This window comes from Haliotis asinina, chromosome 6 (genome assembly GCF_037392515.1).
Source record: "Haliotis asinina isolate JCU_RB_2024 chromosome 6, JCU_Hal_asi_v2, whole genome shotgun sequence".
In the NCBI taxonomy this organism is placed as follows: domain Eukaryota; kingdom Metazoa; phylum Mollusca; class Gastropoda; order Lepetellida; family Haliotidae; genus Haliotis; species Haliotis asinina.
The window spans coordinates 12,345,675-12,370,998 of record NC_090285.1 but is presented as its reverse complement, the minus strand read 5'-3'; the positions used below and the strand labels follow the sequence as shown (position 1 = coordinate 12,370,998).

General features: G+C 38.9%; 1 protein-coding gene across 2 annotated transcripts; it reads right to left on the bottom strand.

Annotated features, from left to right (window-relative positions):
• LOC137287346 (probable insulin-like peptide 7) lies at positions 1-22,913 on the bottom strand. Of its 2 annotated transcripts, none has more exons than XM_067819600.1 (4): positions 22,835-22,913; positions 13,229-13,361; positions 5,451-5,635; positions 1-691 (listed from the first exon to the last, which is right to left on the bottom strand). In XM_067819600.1, the coding sequence occupies exons 1-4, from the start codon at positions 22,845-22,847 to the stop codon at positions 477-479; spliced, it is 546 nt and encodes a 181-aa protein (XP_067675701.1). In that variant the 5' UTR covers positions 22,848-22,913; the 3' UTR covers positions 1-476. The 2 variants fall into 2 exon arrangements, with proteins under 2 accessions (XP_067675701.1, XP_067675700.1); XM_067819599.1 differs by lacking the exon at positions 22,835-22,913 and adding an exon at positions 17,306-17,724.
• Positions 22,914-25,324: the final 2,411 nt, after the last annotated feature.

Here is a 25,324-nt window from a genome sequence, read left to right as displayed (position 1 = left end):
TACGTAGTTAACGGTCTGAAATATTCACAACACAAGTATAGATAAAATACACCCAAAATGTACAGTTTTGACAGAAGATCTTGTGAAACGAAACACGTACAGATTATAAATAAATAAGTCATTTTCACATATTTTTTTTACCAAAGTAAAAGATTGCCAACACAAAAATAAGTTTATCTTCAAGCGTTATGGTCAATATTCATTTCTGTCACTTGATATTGGTAGTTGTACAGAGTACATGATGAAATAAACAAAATGGCGGCACCAATGTTTCACTGTATTTGCAACAACAAACTGTTGGGATGCGTCCGAGATTTCATTTTGTCTTTACAAGATGACCACGAGCTACACAATCCAATATCATCGGTTCGAGGTCAGCTGGTCACATAAAGTAACACAAATCACAGAAGGATTAAACGGTTGATACTACTTTCAGCAAGACTGTTGAACGTTCATCCAGACGAACTTCAGATGGCTTATTTGTTACATCTTGTCACGCGGTCCGTTGTTTGTCGGTTATGGGTGTGGCAAAATTCTCCGTACTCCTCCCACGAGCAGGCTTTCATGTAACAACACTCCTCCATAATTCCCCGTTTTACAATTTTGTGACCAACAGTCTTTGTCTTATGTCCAGTTGCCAAAAACGCAGCAGAGGCATGGCGGGTAATAAAAATGGACGCTTTCTTCTCGCCTGAAATGCAACAAAACCACCTTAAAGTACATTTTAAATAAAATATACGATATATCCGAAGCAGTCACACAAAAAAATGAACCTATTCAGAACAATACGCATTTGCAGATAGCTTTGTAGTATAGATCTATATCGATTGAGCGAGTTTAGTTTCAACCGCAAACAGAAATATTCCGGCTATATGGCATTCTTTGGTGATCAACGACATCAGCAACGATCTACGCAATTAGGATATGACGACATGTGTCGACCACGTCAGAGAACCTGGGACTAGGTTTTCGAAGCCTCTTAAAGCTAAGAAAATCGTAAGTTAATGTTAATGTATGACACGACTATCTTAGCGCTAAGAGAGCTTCGATAAACTAGACCCTGACCATCCGATCCCGTTCGTCACCTTTTACGATAAACATAGGTTATTGAAGATCATGGCCCCGTTTCACAAAACTCTCGTAAGCCTAAGGTATCGTAACTTTTCTCGTAGCATTTGTACCTGGCATACTGTAACATAGGAGGTGGAAATGCTACGAGAAAAGTTACGAGACCTTATGCTTACGAGAGTTTTGTGAAACGGGGTCCATTGCCATTCATTATCATTAACTTACGACTATCTTAACGCAAAGAGAGCTTCGAAAATCTAGCCCCAGTTCTAGCCCCGATATTTACGGGTCATATCAGAAGTTCTGATAAAGGTGGAATCAAGAGGATCATGAACCGTATTTTGTCTGTATGATTACATCCAAAAGTGCGACTGAATGTCATCGCGATGAAGGTTATTGACATGTGTTTAAGCCACTAAAACATTGTCCAACGTACCGGTGTCAGATTAACGACTATCAAACCCATCGGAAATAGACGGTAGGGGTAGCCTAGTGGTTAGAACGTTCGCTCGTCACCCCGGTTCGAGTCTCCACATAGGTACAATGTGTGAAGCCCATATTTAGTGTCTCCCGCCGTGATGTTGTTGGAATATGATGTGATGTCGTTGAAAGCGGCGTAAAACTAAACGCAGTCACTGCAAAATCTCTGAATATCATTTCCCTAATTAGAAACATGACACAACAAAAGCACCGATACCTTAAAACGGACATGATGAATTACAACTATCACGATTTTCAATATGATGCCATTTTATGAAGATATGTGTGTGTTGTAAATTGGCAATACTACACTGTCGAGTCATCACGGATATTTGCCATCCGCACCCATTATCGTATTCATAGTTGGATTAACCTTTACAAATACCCGCTAAATCCGTAGCGTAGTTAACAGATATTGGATACAACCCACGCTACTGAGAGTGCACACTGGTAGTTTAAGGCATAGTCACAGGTATCAAGTTTCAAACAACGTCAAATACGTTTCCTTGTTAACATATCTGAGTAGTAATTAAAATTTGGATGCAGTAAACACATTGATTTTATAGGCGCGTTGTAGTTAATGCGTTCACTCGTCACGTCCATGAACCGAGTTCGATTCCCCAACTGGACACAATGTGTGAAGCCAATTTGTATGATACACCGTGGTATTGCTGAAATATTGCTGAACGCGGCGTAACAAAACTCACGCTCATTAATTTCAAATTGGGAAAATATGACATCAACTTTAAGATTAATGAATGGAAAGAGACACGATATACCTATAAGTTTGCCATAACTAACTTGAACATGTCGAGACTGAATCTGATTCATTTCAATATCTTCTTCTGCCAGCATCACCGTCGACCTTGTCAGACGACGTCAATGACTATATTACCTTGAAGAGGAGTAGTTAAAGACGATACATCATGTTATTTCCGTGCTGTATGCTATGTTTTATAGTTTTTTTTCTGTGTCTGTATTCCTTTTCGTGATGTTTCGTAATAGAGCGTTGTTTGCGCGATGTTTCGTTGTACGTCTTATTTCCCTGCTGTTTAGAGAACTAGCAGTCGTTCAGTTTTTGCGATGTTAGAATTTGTTTGTAATGCTCTTAGTGTATTGCACATTGATTCAATTTCCAAATATTTCTTATATGAATTAGTTCGATTTCCGTGACGTGTCCTACGCGAAGTTAGTTCAATTTCCTTGATGTTTACTATGTGAGATCAGTTTCCGTGATGTTTCATGTTTGAGTTTAATTAGTGTGACATTTTGCGTATTACTTCAGTTTTCTTGATGTTTCCCATGTCAGTAGAGTTTCCGTGATGTTTCCTGTGTTAGTTCGATTTCCATGATGTGTCCTGTGTTAGTTCGATTACCATGATGTTCCCTGTGTTAGTTAAGTTTCTTTGATGTTTCCTATGCCAGTTCGATTTCCTTAATGTTTCGTACATTAGTACAGTTTATTTGATGTTTCCTATGTTAGTTCTATTTCTGTGATGTTTCGCATATTAGTTCGATTTCTGTGACTGCCCAGCACACAGGGTACATTTAATATTTCATTTCTTTTCATGTAATAATATTTTCGAATCCCGTGATGTTTCGTTCTCAAAAAGAAACGTATGACTACATCTTAATTCAGGCGACCATTTCCATGAATTCCTTAAAATCAGCATTGAAGTTCGTTCTCTTAAGCGCTTCTATACGTCTGCATGTTCTTGACTCGACCATGACGTTCGAAAGAGTCAGAAAGGAGACAACTATTAGATACACATGTGTGTATATAGACACATGCAAATGAACTTACTCCGACTTTTCCCAAACAAAGGTCAGCAATATGTAGTTGCCACGACCTTGCATTAGTGTATTGATGGCATTCAACGTGTCAGATGACAGTGCATCTCAACAAAAACTCTCCACGTTGTTACATATCGAAGGGAGATGCCAAGAAGACGTCAAATATGCAAATATATTGAAAATCTTATATTGCTGAGCATGTTAAGTCTCCGGGGATTTAAAAGACTAGTATCAGTACACTTCAGCTACCAGTCTCAAATGTTTTATGAACCTGCCACGTGCTAGTCGGGCTTTACGCCAAGCTGACATAGAAATGTAGGTGATAAGTAAGGAATCTGACTACCTTAGCGTGTATTGTTTGTATATTTGTTGATCATCTTTCTCTTGACATAAACGGAGGGACAAATGAAAGTATACAAAGTATGTTCCGAATGTAAGTGTAACTTAAAAGAAGGGTTGTACATAAGCTATGAAAGGGGTTTAGAAGTTGGACGAACATGAATACAGGACTGAAACGTGTACAGAATGAAAGAAGAAGTTACACTCCATGGAACGTGTCCTGTATTCAAGTATTGTATATGTTCAAAAGTCTTTGCCAAATGCTCTGTTAGTCATTAGGCACATATACGAATAAAACTGTATGCCGGTCTTTCAGCGATCACTCACTGCTGCAACGCTGTCTAAGAGTTGTCGGTTCCTGGGTAGTTTTGTGTCAAGGTATACCGGTCAAATAAAGACGTAATAATAAACTTCCTCCCCTGTCATGTTTCAAATTTTGCATCATCTGACGTTGTGTGCGTTAGTTTTGAAGTTTCAAAGGTTTTCGTTAAAAACATAAGATGAAAATAATAGAAACTCGAAGAAGTTTTCTTTGAGTCATGACTGATATATAATATCGCCAACGTGATGTAACATATTAGAGGTAAAATTTCTCTTGTTCTCTGGTTGTCGTGTCCCCTTTGTCAGGGACACTCCAGCTAAAATAACAGAGAAAGTGAGTTGTGTGAGGGTGTGGGTGAGGGTGGTGGGTATTGTTTTGTCAGGTGCAATCATACTGAATCCGAGTCTGTATCTGAGTTCTGTTATTCTGTTATTCTGTTAGCAGGCAAGGCTGTAATGTATCGTTAGGCCTACCGGTAGAGGTGGATGTATTCATGTTGTATCGAAAAGTGTAGCTGAGCTGTATTAGAAGGTGTCAATGTTTTGCATTGGAAGGTGTCAATGTTTTGTATTGGAAGGTGGCAATGTTTTGTATTGGAGGCGTCAATGTGATGTAGTGGAGGTGTTAATGTGTTGAATTGGAGGATATCTATATGTGGTGTATTGGAGGATATCAACGTGATATATTTGAGGTGTCAATGTGTTGTATTGGAGAGCGTCAGTGTGATGTATTAGGGAATATCAATGTGTTGTATTAGAGGGTGTCATAATGATGGTTTTGAGGCGTCAATATGACGTATTAGTGGATATCAACATGTTATATTGGAGGATGTCAACGTGATGTATTGGAGATAGCAATGTGTTGTATTGGAGAGCGTCAGTGTGATGTATTAGGGAATATCAATGTGTTGTATTAGAGGGTGTCAGTGTGATGTATTAGGGAATATCAATGTGTTGTATTAGAGGGTGTCATCATGATGGTTTTGAGGCGTCAATATGACGTATTAGTGGATATCAACATGTTGTATTGGAGGATGTCAACGTGATGGTTTTGAGGCGTCAATATGACGTATTAGTGGATATCAACATGTTGTATTGGAGGATGTCAACGTGATGGTTTTGAGGCGTCAATATGACGTATTAGTGGATATCAACATGTTGTATTGGAGGATGTCAACGTGATGTATTGGAGATAGCAATGTGTTGTATTCGATAATGTCAACGTAATGGAGGGCGTCAATGTGTGTTGCATTGGAGGATGTCCAGGGTGTATTTAAGGGTATCGAATCATTTTATTGGAGTATATCGTTTTCGCTATGAACAGAGCCTGGCCACGTGTTTGCATACTGGACGACGTGGCCTTCCCCTGCAGCACTGTTCAGAGGGACAGATTTTGTCCTCTTTCGACATTCTTACAGATGATCTGGTTACAGAAACATGCCACTTACTGTCGCCATCAGGGTCACTGACGTGCCTCCTCACTACCGTGCTGTTCACAGAACGCTTTGAGATTATTTTGTAGGGGTCGTAGCTGCAAGCGAGGTTAATATGCTCTATCAGCTGGGCCCGACAACGTCGGTGACAGTCGGTGTGCCAGAGGTCGTATAGTTCTTCCCCTGATAAGCTACGGAATCTGGAACAGATGTACAGACATGTTGTAACAGTATGCTTATGAGGTGGGTACAGATATTCGAACACCTGGACACCATTGATAACAGACTAATTTCAAGTTAACAAGAATTATATGCATATTATCTTACACTCTACCACATCTAACCCAAATCTGGCTATTGTACACTCATGGAAACGAATAAGGGAAAGTACACGGCTTCCCCTTGAAAAGAATGTAGGAACATTTGTACTTTATTAGTTTCTATGGGTATATTTTCACTGTTTTATTCACGATAGGAAAGATGAATGGGAAAAAAGGGAAAATTATGTCTTCCCGAAGGCTCAAATCAATACATCTTTAACAGATAATGTCATTTTCACAGATAATGTCATTTGCCAGGTTCGGAGAAACAATACAAAGTGTATTGACAAAAAATAGTTTCGGATTTATCAAAAAGATTAGGCCAAGGTCATCCGTTAGATTCAGCCACCCTCCTTTGAGCTTGCCTGTAATCTGTAAATAACAAGCTGTATTAGATGGACTTAAATGCAGGTTGTTTATGTAAATATTTAAAGGTGTTAAAAATAGACACGATTGTGGGTTGTATTAGTGAATGTGAAGGATTAAGTGTTAAAGGAATAAAGTGTTAAACGAATCTCACGATACTTTCACAAGACGTGCATGTGATCTGAACATGTGAGTAGGTGAAGTTTATCTTGCTTCAGCGACATTTCAGCAAGTGTATGTGGAGAGGACGATTTTTTTCCTATACCAGGTCACATGTTACAGTATAAGAATTGATGCAGTGAGCAAAGTGAATGAGTGATGAGGTGAGTTAGTGAGAGAATGGTGAAAAGCGTGATGAAGGGAAATGTGTGAACGAGTGAGTGATGAAGGTGAACGAATGAATGATTAAGTGCGTGATGTGAAGTGAGTTAGTGAGTGATTAAGCGACTCAATGAGTGATGAAGTGAGTTAGTGAGTAAATGATGAAAAGCGTGATGAAGGAAATGAGTGAACGAGTGAATGATGAAGTGATTCATTTACACGGTGAGTGATGAAGGGAGCGAATGAAAGATGAAGTGCGCGATGAAGTTAGTAAGTGATGAAGTAAGTGACTGAATGAGTGAAAACGTTTAGCAGTAGCAGTTTAGCATACCAGGGAGGGGATCCCATGACGAAAGTATGCGGAAATTTACTTCTTCGACGAAATACACGAAGACAGAGCGGTTCATGTATATAATTCTAAGTGCGCTCCAGTTTAGCAAACATTGGCCAGAGCCCTATTGTTTCTTGTTGGCGGTACACTTAACCTTGAACACATGTCACCTTTATGAACCTGCTATCTGAACGTGACGTCATTGGCTCTCTCAGAGAACAGAAGCCTTGTGTTATAACATCACGCTGTTATCACATCGCGGAAAGGAATTTGGGAAGCAAGATATCATCATTTTGTAAACTGATAAGCAGATAAATATTTTCTCAGGTTCTTTCACCTACTCTTGGAAACAAAAACGCGGCCCGTTTCTTGTAGAATGAAATATTTGGGTCAAGGTAAAAACATATTACCATGGCGATTCCACGTGTGTAATAACAACACTATCGAGCAGAGCAATAGAAGCTAACAATATGAATTATGATCTTTGATCAGTTGAAATATATCCTATAGACGATCACCGTAACGACAAATGTGGTAGGGTTTATTCTAGACTGATAAATAATCTATAAAATCACTGTAATAATCAATTGTCGCAGTCTCGAAAAACGAGACAATATTTGTTGAGCTTTTGTTTTCTCTTTCCCTCCACGTGAGATGCCACCCGGAAGCGTGACGGTGACGCCAAGAGAGTGATTGTCATTTTACGTTTCTTTGATTCATATTACGAACCACATGTAATGTGTGGATACAAAGGTTTGCTCGTTAATGACGAAGTAGGTTTCAGTAAATTATGGAGCACTAAGCAATTAAAATACAGTGAAAGCTATCTAAACCGGCACTCGTTGGGACTGAAGAAACAGTCCCGTTGTGTGTGACCTTGTGTGCGCATATTAAGGCTGAATGATTGTGTGTGTATATATAGTCTGAATGAATGTGTGCGTGCTAACTGTGGCCCGAAAAATTGTGTGTATATTTAGGCTGAATGACTGCGTACATGATTAGACACAATAATTTCGTGTATGCTAAGTGTGGCCTGAATGATTGTGTTCGTTTGTTGTTGAAAGCCGCGCTCAGCAACTTTTCACCTACACTGTCGACTCTGGACCCAACAATCTGCAGATCTACGCAACTGGCATACGATGACATGTGTGAACCAAGTCAGCGATTCTGACCACCCGGTCCCATCATTCGTCAATTACGACAAGCATGGGTTGCCGAAAACCAAATCCATCCCGGATCTTCACGGACTGAATGGATGTGAGTATACTATCTTGAAAAACAATATCAAGGCTGTCGTCTCGGAGTATAAAGGATCTGAGAAGTGTATCCAATTGAACCTGCAAGATGTTATCTCTCTTGATCAACAGCCGCCATCTCCCGCTTCCCCCAAAAAAAAATTTAAAAAAGAGATAATTTTAATTAAATGAAACTGAAATATAAAACATAAATAAGTACAAGATAATATGGTAATAAATAATATAAAAATGAAGAAAAGTCTAAATGCTATCCAGACACAAAACACAACACCTCTCCCCAAGATAAAACTCCACTAAATTAAACAACCAAACAATCAACAACAAAAAAACAACAACAACAAAAACAAACAAAAAACCCACAAAAACAAAAAACAAAACAAAACAAAACAAAACAAAAAAAACCCCCAAAAAACAAAACACCCCAAACCAACAACCACAATTTTGATGTCCCAGTTAAATCTCATCTCTCGTCTGCTTAACGCAGTTTAAGCTTGACCAAGACATAAAACCCGGACACGCCATTCCTTGACAGATTAACCCAATCATATATCAAGAAAGTTTTGATTATAGGCATATATTTCTTAATTTGTGATGTCAATTTGTAAGGAAAGAAATCCGCGGTGAATCATATTACTTCTAAAAATAACGGCTGTGTTCTTGTAAAGTACATATAGATATTTTCTTATCGTCTTCTGAAATAGTCCACATATAAGCTCAAGGGAAAGTGGAAATATTGACAACTGTAAGAGTAAGCAGATTTTCTGATAATTCGAAAGCATGTTGAAATAGTCTGACAGTGTCACAGCCGGTGTCTTCCGTTGGAGGAATTCATATGGTGTCAATGGCTGGCGGTCGTGGGCACACGGTAATCTCCTAGTCACACTTCTCGCTTATACGTCGAGGGTGTGAGTATTTGCTGAGACATGACCAGTGCTTAAGATCACTGTGAGTGTTCCCACTCTTGACACGCGCAGCGTGTTTCTTTCTCTCACTGTCCAACATCTGGCTAACAAGGGACGGGTCAACAGACAGTCTCACGCAATGCTCAGTTGACTAGCTTCAATATGTACATGACAGTGATTTGACCTGCATGTTTGACCACATGTGCAACCAAGCTGGGTGACTGATTGGTCGACTGATTGATCGATTGACTGGTCGATTGACTGGTCGATTGATAGGTCAATTGATCGATGGATTGGTTGATCGCTTGACTGGTCTGTTGATTGGTCTATTGTTTGGTCGAATGATTGGTCTGTTGATAGGTCTATTGTTTAGCCGATTGACTGGTCGATTGCCTTATCGACTGATTGATCGATTGATTGGTAGACTGATTGGTCGACTGATTGGTATGGTGGTTTGTTTCTTGTTCCCGCTATAGGAAATGGGTGCGTGCGTGCGAGCGTGCATGCTTGCGTAGGTGAGTGAAAGCGTGCTTGCGTGCATGAGTGAGTGGTGGGGCTGCGCGTGAGAGTGAATAAATGATGAAGGAATGAGTGAGTGGGTGAGTGGGTCTGCGCGTGGGTGAGTGAATGAGAGAAAAGGCGATCGCATATGTTTAATGGATCAATTTGTCATTATATCACGTGAGTATATCATAAGTACAAATCTGCAAAAGTGCTACTCTGAATTAGACAGATCGGTATGCTTGCTTGCTTGCTTGACTGATCGATCGATCGATCGATTGATTGACAATGTGCACTAAGTTAGCCAGTTTCCAAACGAAACGAGTTTATAGCCGGCGTGAACTAACAATTTGAATAAATCTTATATTACACATAAACAAATATAGACAATTTATATAGCACGTCAGTTGGATATGCTCAAAGCGCTTTTACTCATTTCTTTAACATCTTTTAAATGTTGGTTTCATATAGATAGTTCCATCTTCAGTTACTGAGATTAGTTTGAAATGAATTATATCAAATATTCAGCAGTCATGGAAACTACAATTAGATTCAACCAAGCGATCCTCGGATCCCCTGAAAGCATCACCAATGCGTCTCATAGAAAGGAGAAGAAAACTATAAGGACAAAAAAAAAACCCAAACAAAACAAAAAACAAGAACAACAAAAAACAAAACAAAAAAACCCCCAAAACCCCACAAAAAAACCCTCCAAAGAAAAAACAAAAACAAAGAAAACCCCAAAAAACAAAAAAAAAAACAAAAACTAAACGCGCGAGCACCCTTTTAGCAATATTTCAGCAATGGCACCATTGCTTGATTCCATGAGGCTGTCCTTTCCTTTAGAGAGTATTCGGGACTTTCTTATGAGGGTTGCGAATAAAATCGTTGTTTTATTCAACATTTAAAATGTTGTAAGAAAAATGTTCTTTTATATAATTTATTTAATATATATTTTATCAATGATTAAAATCAAATTGCGTTTTTATCATTGCCTTTGAGGCATTTAAGTTGGAGCAATTCACTGAATGTCGGGACTGAATGGAGAGGGTAGGGACTTTGGTATCCTCATTGTTGACCTTCACACGGTTCCCCCATGTGGGACATCAAACATGATGTACCCCAGTGCTGTACTATAAACCGAATTTACAATACACTACAATGACCGACCTGGTAAACGTTGCGGACAGTAATAATATTAGGACTGTGATAACATCAGACTTGTGGTTTATATCATTTTAAAAGGTCTTGGCCCCCCGAGGGAGTTTTATATCTGTCTTTACACTGCTGCTAGAATGTATCTGATGATGATAATCCCAGAGGGTTGGACGGACTCTAACTGTTTCTGAATTATTCTCGAGACGCGTCATCGAGGGGTTACGGCTGATGATAGACGCCAAGTAGCACTCGCTAGTCATATGAACTGATGGTATTGTGGGGCGACTGGTCCTGATATTGGCTGATTGTTTCATGCGTTCAGTCACTGGTTTGCTAGGCGTGTCGGCCACAGGTTGTTGTTGAGCGTGATTTAGCAGGAATAGTTTTTACCGTAGCGTTAAACAGTAGCCGCTCAGCCCAATTCTGAAAGTGAATTCTAAATAGAATGAGTAAGTAATTGAGTATGGATTAAGCCCGACTTTACAAACATCTATATAGCACCATAAAAGGACAAAGATGGGTTTAAAACATTGTACCCACGCGGGGAATCGAGCCTGTTCCTCAAGGAGTGAGTGAGTGAATACGTGAGTATGTGAGTGTGTGAGTGAGTGTCCGAGTGAGTGAGTTTACGCCCCTTATATCAGTATTCAGTGTTCACTGTACGTTAATCGAGCCCGGTTCTTGTGCATGAAGACGAACACTTTAAAGACTTGGCTAACCCACTGACCCTTGCAGCAATAGAAAACAACATAACAAGATATTTACAAAAACATAATTAACATTCAATTCATTCTTTGTTCACAAGAACCTTGCAAAAATGGAAGACAAACCATTCCAGGAATGTTGGTTATTACGATGCGTTGAATGTGTGGCAATTCTCTAAAGCTAGTTTGACAGTTGCGTCTCTTGGCCATTGTGCAGAGCAGAGGCACATGCAAGTATATAAACAATACTGTGTATTCATAACCCATGAAACTAGATCTGAGTACGTGTTAAGCTGCACAGAAGTCTCGGGGGAATGTGGAGGACGGCCTTTATATTAATTACCATAGAAAGCCACTCCAAAACATGCCAAACTCCAAGCCAACTGTCACAAAACAGTAACAAAAGCTAATATTAATTAAAATTTAGAAAATATATGCACAAAGAACTTTGGCATCAAGTAGTACATTCTCATAATAAAACGTACTGAGATTTGATAAATATTTAAAAGAATGTATGTAAAATGGAATTTTTTAGCATCAAGTTGTACATTCCTATCATTAACACGCCATCTTGATATTCGTGTACGCCTCTTAGTGAGTGAGTGAGTTTAGATTTACGCCTCATTCAGCAATATTCCAGCGATATGACTGAGGTCTGTAAAGAATCGAGTCTGGACCAGACAATGCAGTGATCAGCAGCATGAGCATTGATCTGACATGTGTCAACCAAGCTAGCGAGTCTGACCACCCGATCCCGTTAGTCGCCTCTTATGACAAGCATGGGTTATTGAAGATCAATGCTAACCCGGATGTTCTTGGGTTGTACTTCTCTTAACACCGATACCTCGTTGTAAGACATGCAGTGATATGCTGTTGTAGATGGGTGGTATGCATTTCATGTAGCTATGTTCTGTTGTATTGTCTTTTGCGTTACTATGTCCTGTTGTACTGCATTTTGTGCAGCTATGTCCTGTTGAACTGCATTTTGTGTAGCTGTGTTCTGTTGTTCTGCATTTTGTGTTACTATGCTCTGTTATGCTGTATTTTGTGTATGTTCTGTTGTACTGCCTTTTACATTGCTATGTTCTGTTGTATTGCATGTTTGTGTTGCTATGTTCTGTTGCACAGCCTTTTACGTTGCTATGCTCTGTTGTACTGCATTCTGTGTTGCTGCGTTGTGTTTAACTGCTGTTGCAAAGCATTTGTGCGTTTCTTCGTTTTGTTTGTAAGTTAGGTTTACATTATTTAAATCAAACATGCTAATTTTACACAGTGAACTTTGGCTATTGGCCTTACTATCACAATCTACGTTGCCGTTGTACATAGGGCCTTGTTAAAGGGTGCTTTATCTGCATCATAATGTAAATTTATATCACGAGATTTTGTTTACACATCAACAGAGATAGTTTATGTTTTTATGCTACACCCAGCAACACAAGTCAAGGTCTTTTCCGTGATACAATTTCAAACTAAATCTTCCATCACTTGCCTTTTTTATGACGATACATGGCAATTCACGCGCTAATTTGGTGTGTGGTAACAAAACTATTCGTCTTTCGGCCCAAAAAGTATGACATGAAATTTTTATAATAATGAAATCAGGAATATTCATCGCGAGAAGTACTTGCCAATTACAAAATGTATGGTGTGATTGATTCATGTGATGGTAGACGCCATCTTTGTAATTACTATCCCCATCAGCTGTCACATCGGTTACAATTGCCTTTAAGGCTGACAGGATAATAAAACAACTGCTCGGGGGAAATCAGATTGATAATCATATTTCAATCTATTTGAACATAAACCTTTGTCAAATATAATCTGCTACACACACATTAAACAAGAACTTATCCATCAGTAGCACTTGTGAGGAAAGCAATCATTCCGAGTTCGTTTTAACTATGTGCAAACTTTTCGAGCAAACAGTAACTCACCTTTCGGCAAATGCACGCACCATCATGTCATCCTCCGCAAAGGCTGGTGAAATTTTGGCGACACATATTAAAGCCAGGACTGTAATACTTGAAATACAAATTGTGGAATGGAGGCTTTTTAGCCCAAAGGCAACTGAAACGAAACGAAACAGAAATACCAGAATCTGTGTGTGAGTAAGTTTAACAGTGTCAAAAGGATACACACGTCCACTTGTCCGATAGTCTGAGACTAGAAAAAGTGAAGACATACAAGTTACTTTGTTCTAACATTTAGCTCATTTGTCATGAGCACGCATTCGAGACCAGTTGTAGACGAGTTAACAGGGAATTTTGATTTACATCGAATTAAGCAAGATTATGTTTTATCACGGTACATCACAAATTCGGTTTCAAACATTACACCAAAGTTGGGAATCGAACACGGACTAGTTGGATATGTTCCAGGCGTGACAACAGAATGAAGAAAGCTCAAATGTAATTATGTAATAGATAATATGAACTTTAGTGAAACCAAGTGTCACGTGATGATGCTAAAACATAAAACGTTAAGGGTCGGGTTTTTTGGAGGCCGGAATCGGCTGGTGATGGAAATTCACCAAAGTGGGAGGGTTATACAAAGTTGCTTTGGTTGGTTGGTTTGTTGTTTAACGCCGCACTCAGCAATATTCCAGCAATATGGAGGCGGTCTGTAAATAATCGACCCTGGACCAGACAATCCAGTGGTCAACAGCATGAGCATATTTCTACGGAATTGGGATACGATGACATGTGTTTACCAACGCAACCAACCTGGCCACCCGGTCCCAGTTCTAACCCGGACCTTCCAGGGTCACAAAGCCGTGTGTTGTACACGTTTGATCACGCTCAAAAGATTGACATTCCATGATAAAATGCATCTTGTCCTAGCCGTACAAAAACAACACGGGTTGTCACACATGTGTGGTCTTATTATTTTCAACACACTTGTTCATCAAAACCTCTAACCCCCAAATTACGTAATGTAAGATCCTGGACCCTTATTCTCGAAACCTTCGTAGCCCTAAGAATTCTTGACTTTGATCGTAGTCAGTGTGGTAAGAATGGGTTTAAGAAGGTCGTAGGGCTACAAATGTTTCGAGAATAGCTAGCCTGGGCCTTAATTTTCGAAGCTCTCCCTTAGCGCTAAGATAGTCGTAAGTTAATGTTAATGTATAGCAGTTACAACTATGTTATAGCTAAGAGAGCTTCGAAAATCTAGGCCCTGGGCGCTCCCTTAGCGCTAAGATAGTCGTAAGTTAATGTTAAATGTATGGCAGTTACAACTATGTTATCGCTAAGAGAGCTTCGAAAATCTAAGTCCTGAATCTTAGCATATCTTATGCTGTGAAGGGATTATCGTTTAAGACAAAGGATGTGTCTAAGGACCACATTTCGTGTCTCCTTCATTATTAAAGATACAATATTGTGTGAAATGAGGGAAAACACTGATCTTTTCCTTCTGACATGCAAACTAGCCCGAGGCTGTTACCAGCTCTCACATGCTGTGGATTACAAATATTTTCAACAAATAGCAAAAAAGATTTGGAATGAAGGAGGTCTCTAGTTGTAGCTGTAACAACCCTTGTCAGTTATATATGGGCAAAAATCGATGACACCTATTGGTACCAACACGGCCCACCTATTCTTACAAAATTGTCATGAACGAGGATGAAGCGTGTGCCAAAATAGATATAGATCTTATGAAATGTATTTTGAACTGTCTAGAGTGAGTGCGTGAACTTGTCATGGGTTTAACGCACAAATTGAAAAAAAATTGTTTAAATGAAGCTTAGTCACAAAGCAATGTACATGCGTGAGTGAGTGAGTCTAGTTTTACGCTGAAGTGTGTTCGTTATCTATACATAGATACATTTACTGACGTTATCACATCCTCAGTAATAACCTTGTACGCCCGTTATGTATTTTTTTTGTGTTTAATACTTTTAGTGTTCTCCTCTGTCGGTTTATAGTTTTATGGAAAGGGCATTTAGGTAAGAAAACTGAACAAAACATAACCCATTTGTTCTTTTATCGTCAATAGAATATATTCACAAACTTTAATAAAAGCTTCAGAGTATTGCCAAAGCTGTTTTTTCATTTTCAAGGAATGGTATTCTTTCGCTCCATGACCTGGTGCTAGCTTTGAGGAACTGAGTGTATTTCGGTGAACCTGGTGATTTTCCAGATTTCAAAGTAAGCTGCATCAGGTGACTTTTGCTCACATGGATGAGTGAGTTTAGTTTTATGCCGCACTCGGTAATATTCTACATAGGCGGATCCATGAATTTTCTTAGTAACTAGAAAGAGTGAGTTTAAATATGTTTGGAACAGTATTTCAGCTGACACGGTCAACTTAACATGGGAGGAAAACCCAAAGCAAGTTTGAGACAATTTAGGTCAAACCTGGAAGCAATGGCATGTTCCTGATGTGAGTGAGTTCAGTTTTACGTCGCACGCAGCAATTCAACTGTATGGCGGTGGTCTGTTAATATTCGAGTCTGGACCAGACGGCCTAGTGGTCAACAGCATGCGCATCGATATTCGCAACTGGGAACCGACATTTGTGAACCAAGTCAGCGAACCCAACCACCCGATCCCGTTCGTCTCCTCTTAGGATAAGCATGGGTTACTGATAATCAATTCTAACCCGGATCTTCATGGGTCGAGTCATATCAGAAGTTACGATAAAGTTGAAGTCGGGAGAACCGTATTTTGTCTGATTACATCCACAAGGGCATATGAATGTCATTGTGATGACGTTATTGACATATGTGTTTAAGCCGCTAAAACATTGTCCAACGTACCGGCGTCAAATTAACGACTGTAAAACTCATCGTAAATAGATTTTGCATGAACATCTATGTAGGAAATTGTATCTGATTAGGAAAGCGAATATCATGTTCTTACCACACACACACATATCCCTTGTAACTTCGTTTAGACAAATCTAGCACAGAAACCAGATCTGAGCAGCGTAGCGTCATGAAACACGACTTAACGTGCAGCATAGAAATTACGCTCTGTCTCGCGTAAGTGTAATCAAGTAAGTGTAATCTAAGTCGTGATGAGCGAACACCTGGACCATTTGGCTACGCCTCACCCTTTACCTAGTGAATGAGTTTAGTTTTACGCCGCACTCAGCAATGTTCCGGCTTACTTAGTTGAGGAAAGACATGGAAAAATACAATACTCTGCAATATCATCTATTGAAACAAACACATTTTCAAATTCGAGCGAAATTGCTAGAGCAACATGAAGATATTAGTTTATGGCGATTAGATTAAGGTATGATTAATCTAGTACATGTCTAGTCAAACTAAAAGTGTTTTATGGTTCAACTTCTTTATTATACAAGGTCACAACGTTTCGAGACAGATTCTAGTCTCTTCTTCAGGTTTACTTTAAGCACTTTTAGTTTGATTCCTCCAACTTCTAAATACCTTTGAAACAACATGTCTAGTCAAGATAATACAGATGTCATAAAACCCCCTTCGGTACATATTGAATACAGGTTTTTTTTCATAAAAGGTCAATCGATGTTTCTACTAAGACACATTATAAGAGTTATGGGTGACACATGCAATGTCATTATGAAAATATACAGATGAAAATATTAAACAGTTGACATGACATCTTTACCTCTTAACACAATGTCTTAGAATATTTATGCTTATATAATAAGACATATATCATAAACGCATCCGTTTAAAGATTTTTTGAAAGTATAAAACTTGTATCACTGAAAGCATGAAATTTGAATCTGTACAAAACAAAAGAATCCATTTACATTTTTGTACAAGAACATAAATCTTAAAAATATATGTAAACATAAAACCCGAAGTGAACTACACTTAAAAGAAGTACACCTTTCATACATAATTAAGCATGATTCAGAGTCACAAGATCAAAATGTACGTTGTTATTTAATATATATTTTTTAGATTTAATGCAGTTCAAGTAACGTATAGATAATATCCACTTTAAAATCAAACGCAGCCATGAGAGGCGATAAAGATTTGTAATAAGAGTATCTCAGTTAGAGACAAAGTAGAGACGTACCTTTCCTAACTTTCGGCAGAGACATCTCCCCAAGCTGTCAACTGTATATAGCACCTGCCGTTCCTACCATCAGCTCTCCTGATGTTTTCGAGTCAATGACAGTGGGAACCGCATGCCTACGACCATTTCAAACGCTCGCTTTCTCACTCCAACGCGGGTGATAGGAATTAACCAAGTATTCAATAGCGCGACTTTAACAATCCTTCCAAGTATTACATTTTCTTCTTGAAAGCTCAACTGAATGCGTGGCAGGCTTAAGGCCGTATATATGGTTACAGCACCGCCTTCAAAATTGTGACGTTTTCACATAAGCGTTTTGTAGCAGCGTCAGAGATCTTAAAGACATACCAGATCGTCATCAACTGAAGGATATGACAGAAAACTATATCTCATCGGCTTAGCAAGCCCGCTACTCGACTGTACTGAGAAATAGCATGGTACGTTATTACATCGTTCTTGAAGGGGAAAGGTGGCCGCGGCTCCACCAATCTGTAAAGGCGATGGTATTCGTGAGAATAAATATCACTCTCCGACGTTGCAAAGCGGCAAGCCTGTATTAGGGAGGTGGGCCAGACGGTGCACCCATGAACTCCAGAGACTGGCCAATACGCTTGTATCTGGGGATTGCGTTTAAAACACTTCACAATATTTGGAAAGGATCATCTCTGTTCATTTTTGTGGCAACACCTTGACGTATGTAGTTATTAAGAATAGATACATTTATGGGCGACATTATTTTTGAATTGGCAATTAGTTTTGTAACCCGGGGAATTGAGACATTTACTTCAGAATGACACTAAAGTCATGGCATGAAGGACTTCAAGAATTGGTTAGTGGCCTTTCCAAACTAAAATAACTATAATAGTTATATACTGCCATCATTCACTGAGATATGCCAATTAGCTTGTCATATATGTGGAGATATGTCCGATAATGAACTGTTCAACGTAAGAAGACGTGTGGGGCAGAAATGGTTTTCGGTGTAATTGCTTGAGGAACATATAAAAAAAATCTTGTCTAATAGCGGCCTTATGTCAGAACTTTAATTTAATTTATTCCTCCAATACTGATTTGAAAAAGGTCAATTTTCAAACATGAACTGTGATATTATCAAATAAAACTAAAATTGGCCAATGTCATGTACTGTCATTTAAACTAATTTTCCAGTCCTTCATATAACGATGGTTTAAGCGTTGGATTTATATTGAACATGTATCTGGAGACATCTAACGATGTTGACTTTACCACGTTAACTACAAGAAGTAATTTCCTTTATTCCAAAATAACGTCAGCTAACTTAATCGAATTACCATTTTGTGTCGAATTTCAATCACCTGAGACAATATTGGGTGGGAGTTTTGGTTTCCTCCGTTCATGTGTTTCACATCAAGGCAAGTGATTGTCAGCTTCCTATAAGCAACGCAGTCGAGACTGAAAAGCTTGTTTTTCACCAGAAAACAAGGAAGGGTTTTGATGAATGTTGAAAATAATTCCATATGTCTCCGACGGTGACAGTCGTGAAAAGAAATTGTGCACTTGCAAATTACATTTTCAAAATGAATTTGGCGGATGAATATTTCATGAACAATGATTTGGCTTTTGGATTTAAAAATATATACATGTCACTGACACAAACACTAATGGATTTGAAAGTTAATAATAGTAAACACGTAGCTAGAAGATTAGTCACTTAATACATTTAAAAATGACAGACAGAATTTGCTAAAATGTTTGGATTGAGAAGATAGTGCATCTATATAGTAAGTTTTATTACCAAATAATTATATATTTCGTTGTTTTTTTTAAGTATGATATACATCAGAGTTATGACTGTCGCCACATGTGTTTTCAGTTCCAAAAGATAACTTCTTTAATAGAAAGACAAAAAGCACCTTCATACTAGCAAGAATTTTCTGTGAAAGAGATCCCTCCGATTGTACCATCAGCATCTATATGAATTTTATAATACCAGTTCGTGACGATACCATGTGCTTACTAAAGGGAGAACGTATCCTGGATGTCAGATAGCACGTCATACACACATGCAAAGGCAGCGATTTGCCCTTTTCATAAATACCTTATGTCACCATTAATATGGCATAACATGTTATATCTCTGATTCTGCAAAATGTTGCGACAAGCCATAAATCACTGTTTTGAAATGATATTTGAAAGAACCCATCCAACAGTACACCTACGTTCTGAAATGTAATTAACCTATATAGTGGAAATCTCCATATATCTTGTCGGTCTAGTCGTTGTTCGAATCCCAAGTTCGCGTTGATACGATACTGGGTTTGCCAGCACCATACGAAAGATCGTGAAGTCGATAAAGCATGTTCGACCTGCAATACTTTGAAAGGCCTGCGATGTTCAAGCATTATGATGAACTCAATCGCTAAATATAACTTAAGTCCAAAATGCTCTTATTCAGCGTTTAAAGGAAAGTCAAGGAAGTCAAGAGTCTCTTACAGTCCGGCAGCACGTCTGTTGCAATACCGTATGTCCATCAAGGCACCGTTGGCGATGCTTGTGATACTAGTAACGAGGTATGGTGCCACCTACACTACCAGATCCACAGTCAGCAAAATACTCGATGTACACATGGAAATCCTTCATGTCAGTCTGGGGCAGCAATAAGCCATAGAGTACATCTGTGAGGACACGCGAGCTCATTGAAGTGACCATCCTTCACCGAGGGTTTTTACTTGACCTTAATATGATCTCACACTTTCATATTTTAAGAAGACACTTCCTGTTCTCAAGGTCGAGAAAATGAGCCCATATGGTCATCCTGATCACAGTCATCGATTGATATTCATAATCGAAATAAATATGTCTCGTCTTGCAGCTGGACATGATGATCGTGATGTTGATTCCACGACATAATGGCGCAAGACCGGAACAGTAAGACATAATTGCTACTTTAGAGGATTGTATTGCCATGCTGTCGGCAGTGAGAGGCGATGGCTCATTGGCCGTTTAAGCGTTTAGAGGTGGACAAGGCTTCGACCAAACCTCATTTCCAGCAACATTGGTTCAAGAGGGTCACGACTTTGACTGCATGTTTAATTCCATGATGACTGTTTTTTTAAGAATCAAACATTAATTACACAGGGACTGTACAGCCTGTACAAAATTTCAGTTTGTACAGTCTATTCTTCCTACATCCCGGGGTGGTGGGGTAGACTAGATGTCAAAAGCATTCGCTCGACACACCGTAGACCCACATGGGTACAACGTGTGAAGTCCATTTCGGGTGTCCCCTGCTTTGATTTTGCTGGAATATTGCTAAAAGCGGCGTAAAACTAAACTCATTCACGCTTGCTACATTCCCGTTTGAATCCAATATCCACGAGTTTGATTCTTCCTTTCATTCCACCCGTAGTGTACATGTGTAACGCCATGTTACGCCATGTCGTTACATAACCGAGATGGCTTTCAAAGCAGCGTTAAATCACTCACTCACTGTCAGCCGTCATGTTCCCTTTGGCTCCAAGGCCAAGAAATCGTTTGGGAAGCATAACATCTCCTGATACAAACAATCCATTGACTACGCAAACAGGAAATACCTATTTAGACCTATTTTCATTAATCATTTTCTTCTTTGTTTCGCAGTATCAGTCACTAACCACAGGCAGAGCAGGCATGGTCTGCCGTGCTGGCTGGGAATAGCTGCAAAACCGCTGATCAAGCACATTACTGAGTTAGGCTGACACATCCCCTATAAAAACACATTGTAGTTTGTCTGAAGACAAACAACAGCTTACTTTACTGTAACCATGAATTGTTTTGTCTTCTCCAATAAATCTTGAAGACCTATACGGTTATTCATTACATGTGAATGTGTGTGAGGGACGGTGGGGTAGCCTAGTGGTTAAAGCATTGGCTCGTCAAGCCGAAGACCCGAGTTTAATTCCCCACATGGTCACAGAGTGTAAAGCCTATCCCTAGTGTCGCTCCTCGCGTGAAACCTCATGCACTCACAAACGAATGTGAGAACTATGACCTGAGAGCTATGATTGTCGTAATTCTGCGTTAAGGTGAGTTAGAGTTCAGATCACTTTGCGAAGAAACGGGTAAAATGTAACTGAGTTTGTGTTAAGCCGACAGTTCTCTACCTCATTTCATTTCTCAACTAAACAATTACTCTTTGAAAATACAGGGTCGCGTTTGCTCAGTTTAGATGTTTTGAATTGAAAAAAGGCATATATATTAAAGAAACTAAAGTTATGCCTTGTATGCAAAGAACGATATAGTGGAGAGCATTTTTCTTAGTATGTAAGGTATAGTTAGAGTTCTTAGAATCGTCGTTAGAAATGTTTAGAATCGTAATTAGGGTTCTTTAGAGATATTTTATACTTTTAACAACACGTGTCCGTCTTAATCGGAACAAATGGATATTATTTCATTTGAAAATACACTTGTTGGGTTTAGATCATTTATAAAAAACTTAAAATCATATATGAAAATTTACATTTCAATACGGCCTTTAGCCTAAATGTTTTGCATACGTGGGGTCCAAAAAAACCTACTTCATGATTGGCTGTCAGTAAAATAAAGTCCAACAGTAGGTTTTGTTATACCGTAAATGCGTTAATAATCACTTCAAGGCTGTAGATCGTTTTATTAAAGTATTCTTGCTTTCATGTTTAAAGAACGTTCCTTTATTGTTCTTTAACCATCCCGCCTACATGTCACAGTCTGTTTCCAATCATATGTCCAACATTAAATGAGTTAGAGGCCAGGCTTTATCCAAGAAGCTTTGACGAAGAGAGTTAATATTATTCTTAGATGTCGCGATAACATTTGTGTTCTATCCTTGGAGATGAAGAACATAATTCGTAAATATATTTTTATAAAGAATCTGAATTTTATTCTGTTTTAGAAAAGACGTTACACGAACCGTATAGTTTAAATCAAGGTTACGAAATGTGCACATGAAAATGTATATGCTGAAATATCATCAGTACGTTAACAACGGGTAGAAGGGAGATGAATCAATACAGTGGAAGACACGGGAAAGAAACATTTCCTAACATAATCACCGTGAACAATAAAACTGTTTTTGAAATTTTCTAAATTTGATTACACTGCAAATATATTTATATCAGTCTGAAATACTATTATCACTAATAAATCAAAAGAGTAAATATGTAAAAGTAATTATTTCCAATAATCCATTGAATGTGGTTTTATAAATTTTATAAGTATTCGACGCTGGTATTGATACTTGTAAATGTTTCATAAACATGTTTCCTAGTGTTAAAATGATATTTCAAGACACGCAGCTTGGCCTTTCATGATTTTGTGACTTGAGCAGGACACGCTCAACTGTTATTACTGTTAAAAAGTGATTAATAAAACATGTACATCGAACACTCATTTCAGCAGATATTTCTGATCATTATAGAATCAGTTTTATCGATTGTATTTGTATTTTAAGCATTGAATATTACATTGCAGTAAATAGTTTTCATTCACAGAGAAAAAGGTAAAATAATTGAAATAATACTAGTCAACACTTACCATTGTTCATCATGTTTTAGAGATGTACTCTATATGCATAGGGTGTATATCTCCTTTCAAAGCGTCGTCGGGGATTACGTGCATAACAACGTTGCTATCGACAACAGCGTTTATATACAGGCTAAATAACCCGAGGCGAACAGGTACCCTCTCATTGCAGAGGCTAGACTGTCGTTTGAGGCCTTTTCACCAGAGGGTTATTAGCAGAGCCACAACGCGTGGTAGCATTGGTAATCAGAATATTAAAACATGCGCATATTCACAACCTTCCATCCCAAGTGAGTCAGATCAGACGTGTCAACTTTGGTAGAACAATGGGATGAGACAGGCATCGGATGCTGGACGTATGACGTCACAATGTCAGTAGTGTTGACAGTGTAATGTTGTTCTAAAATGTTTCACCCTGGGATCAATGCCCCGACAGTACTATATCTTTAATTTTATTATTATTTTTACCTGTTTCTCTCTGAATGAAGACTTTACGTCACTCTGTATTGACGTCACTGCGCCATTCCAGCCTCGTAGTCAAACGTACGTTGGTAGCCGACGTCACGGTGCATGTCAGCTGTCAGTGTTTAGTACAGTCGCCTATAATAACATGACTCCGTCATACATTTATTCTTGATTTGCAGTTGCGTCTGTCTGCTAAGATCACTAGTGGAAACATTACGTTTAACGTTTTCGATGGACATTTCTAAGCTAGATAATTAAACAGCGACGTTCACGTTACAAGATGTCCCCAGAAAATATTTAACTCAAACATAAACCGTCTTTATACGTAAGTCAATTATTTTCTTTGTAGCGTGCGTCTTAAGGTAGATGGACGGGTCCCTGTCCTTAAACTACGATAGTTCTGGGCGAAAGTGTGCTTAATTACACAACACGTGGGGATAGAGCGAACTGTATTACTTAAGTTTGTCTTAATGTTCGGTGTACGTATTCATGATCTGGGCGAATGTAAGTTGCTTTAAACATGGTCAGGGCTGACTATGAGAAAATTGACTATTGAGCAAACAATGAGCAAGTTACGATGACTAACAATTGAGATTTCTACTACAATGCAATTGAATCACAAGTCTAAGGCAATGAGCAAGTGAGTTTAGTTTTACGCTGCCTTTTAACAATATTCCAGCAATATCACAGAGGGGGACACCAGAAAATGGGCTTCACAAATTGTACCTATGTGGGGGAATCGAACCCGGGGTCTTCAGCGTGACGAGCGAACGCTTTAACCACTGGGGTACCCGACCGCCCCTCTAAGGTAATAGGTAGCAAATAGATATTAACTAACCAGTGTCTTGGTATTACAGAGAGAGGAGAAATTTTAAATGAAGCTTGTTTACACAGAGCAGTCAGGCATGGCGAGTCACTCGTGGATGTGGGTTGTAGGTTGGATGTTGTTGACAGTCGATGACAGACAGAGGCACACAATTCCAGTAATTGAGAGTGTAAGCCCGCGTGTGTCCATCAACACAACAACCAGCCTTTATATACAGTCAATATACTGACACACTGTCGGGAATCTTCGAGAACAGCGTGACTGCTTTGTCAGAACAGGAAGTGAACGATAGATTGCCAAGGGCAGGTAACTGGAGAGCTATCATAAAGGCCTGCCGCTAAAAAAACCCTCTAACCATTGTGACCCAATGATAACTATCAATTAATCAATGATACCAACTGCAGAAAACACACTTTTGCTACAGGTTCAAGTCCACGTACAACTCTATTGGATAGTAAGCGCCTAGGACAGGCATCGCATTGTTGTGAACGTTTTGCATTAAGAATAGTTTAAAGTAATTATGGTAATTATACTTTTCAAATGCAGTTATCGATCCTAGTAACACTCATTATACAGTTTTAAGCTTAATAAAAAAAAAACAGCCTGAATTTCGAGCTAAATATGATGATATAATGGTAATTAGTTTCCGGTTAATATAATCCCGTTTTCTTTGAAATTATCAGTTGTTATCGTATCATCTGCACATTGTGCAACCATAATGACTGATCTGCCGAAGAAGAAACCATATACTTGAAAACCGAATTTGAGAAAAAAGATTTATTGCTACATTTCTTTGCTTGCCAGTTGACATAAATGCAGAGACCAGCATAATTGCCACAGGGCAAGCTCTGTAACTGGTGGTACAGCTGTGTCACCAAATGTGAATGTATTTGACGGGTGAGTAGGATGAGTGAGTGAGTGAGTGAGTGAGTGAGTGCGCCCATGCCACGAATATGACACGGGTCTATTGCCATACGAGCGAACGCTTTAACCACTATCCTATCCTTGCTCCAAGGCTATGCTGAATGCTAAGCCGGTGGATGTAACAGTTCTATCCTTCAGAGAGGTGAGTCTAGACCAACAGACATGACTCCAGTCTCTTATGTATTATTTTTGAGAAATTATCATTTAAATTATAATTTTTTACCTTAGATACTTGTGCAAATCTACCATTATCCCACTACCCCCATTAAACGTAAAATCCGAGTTTG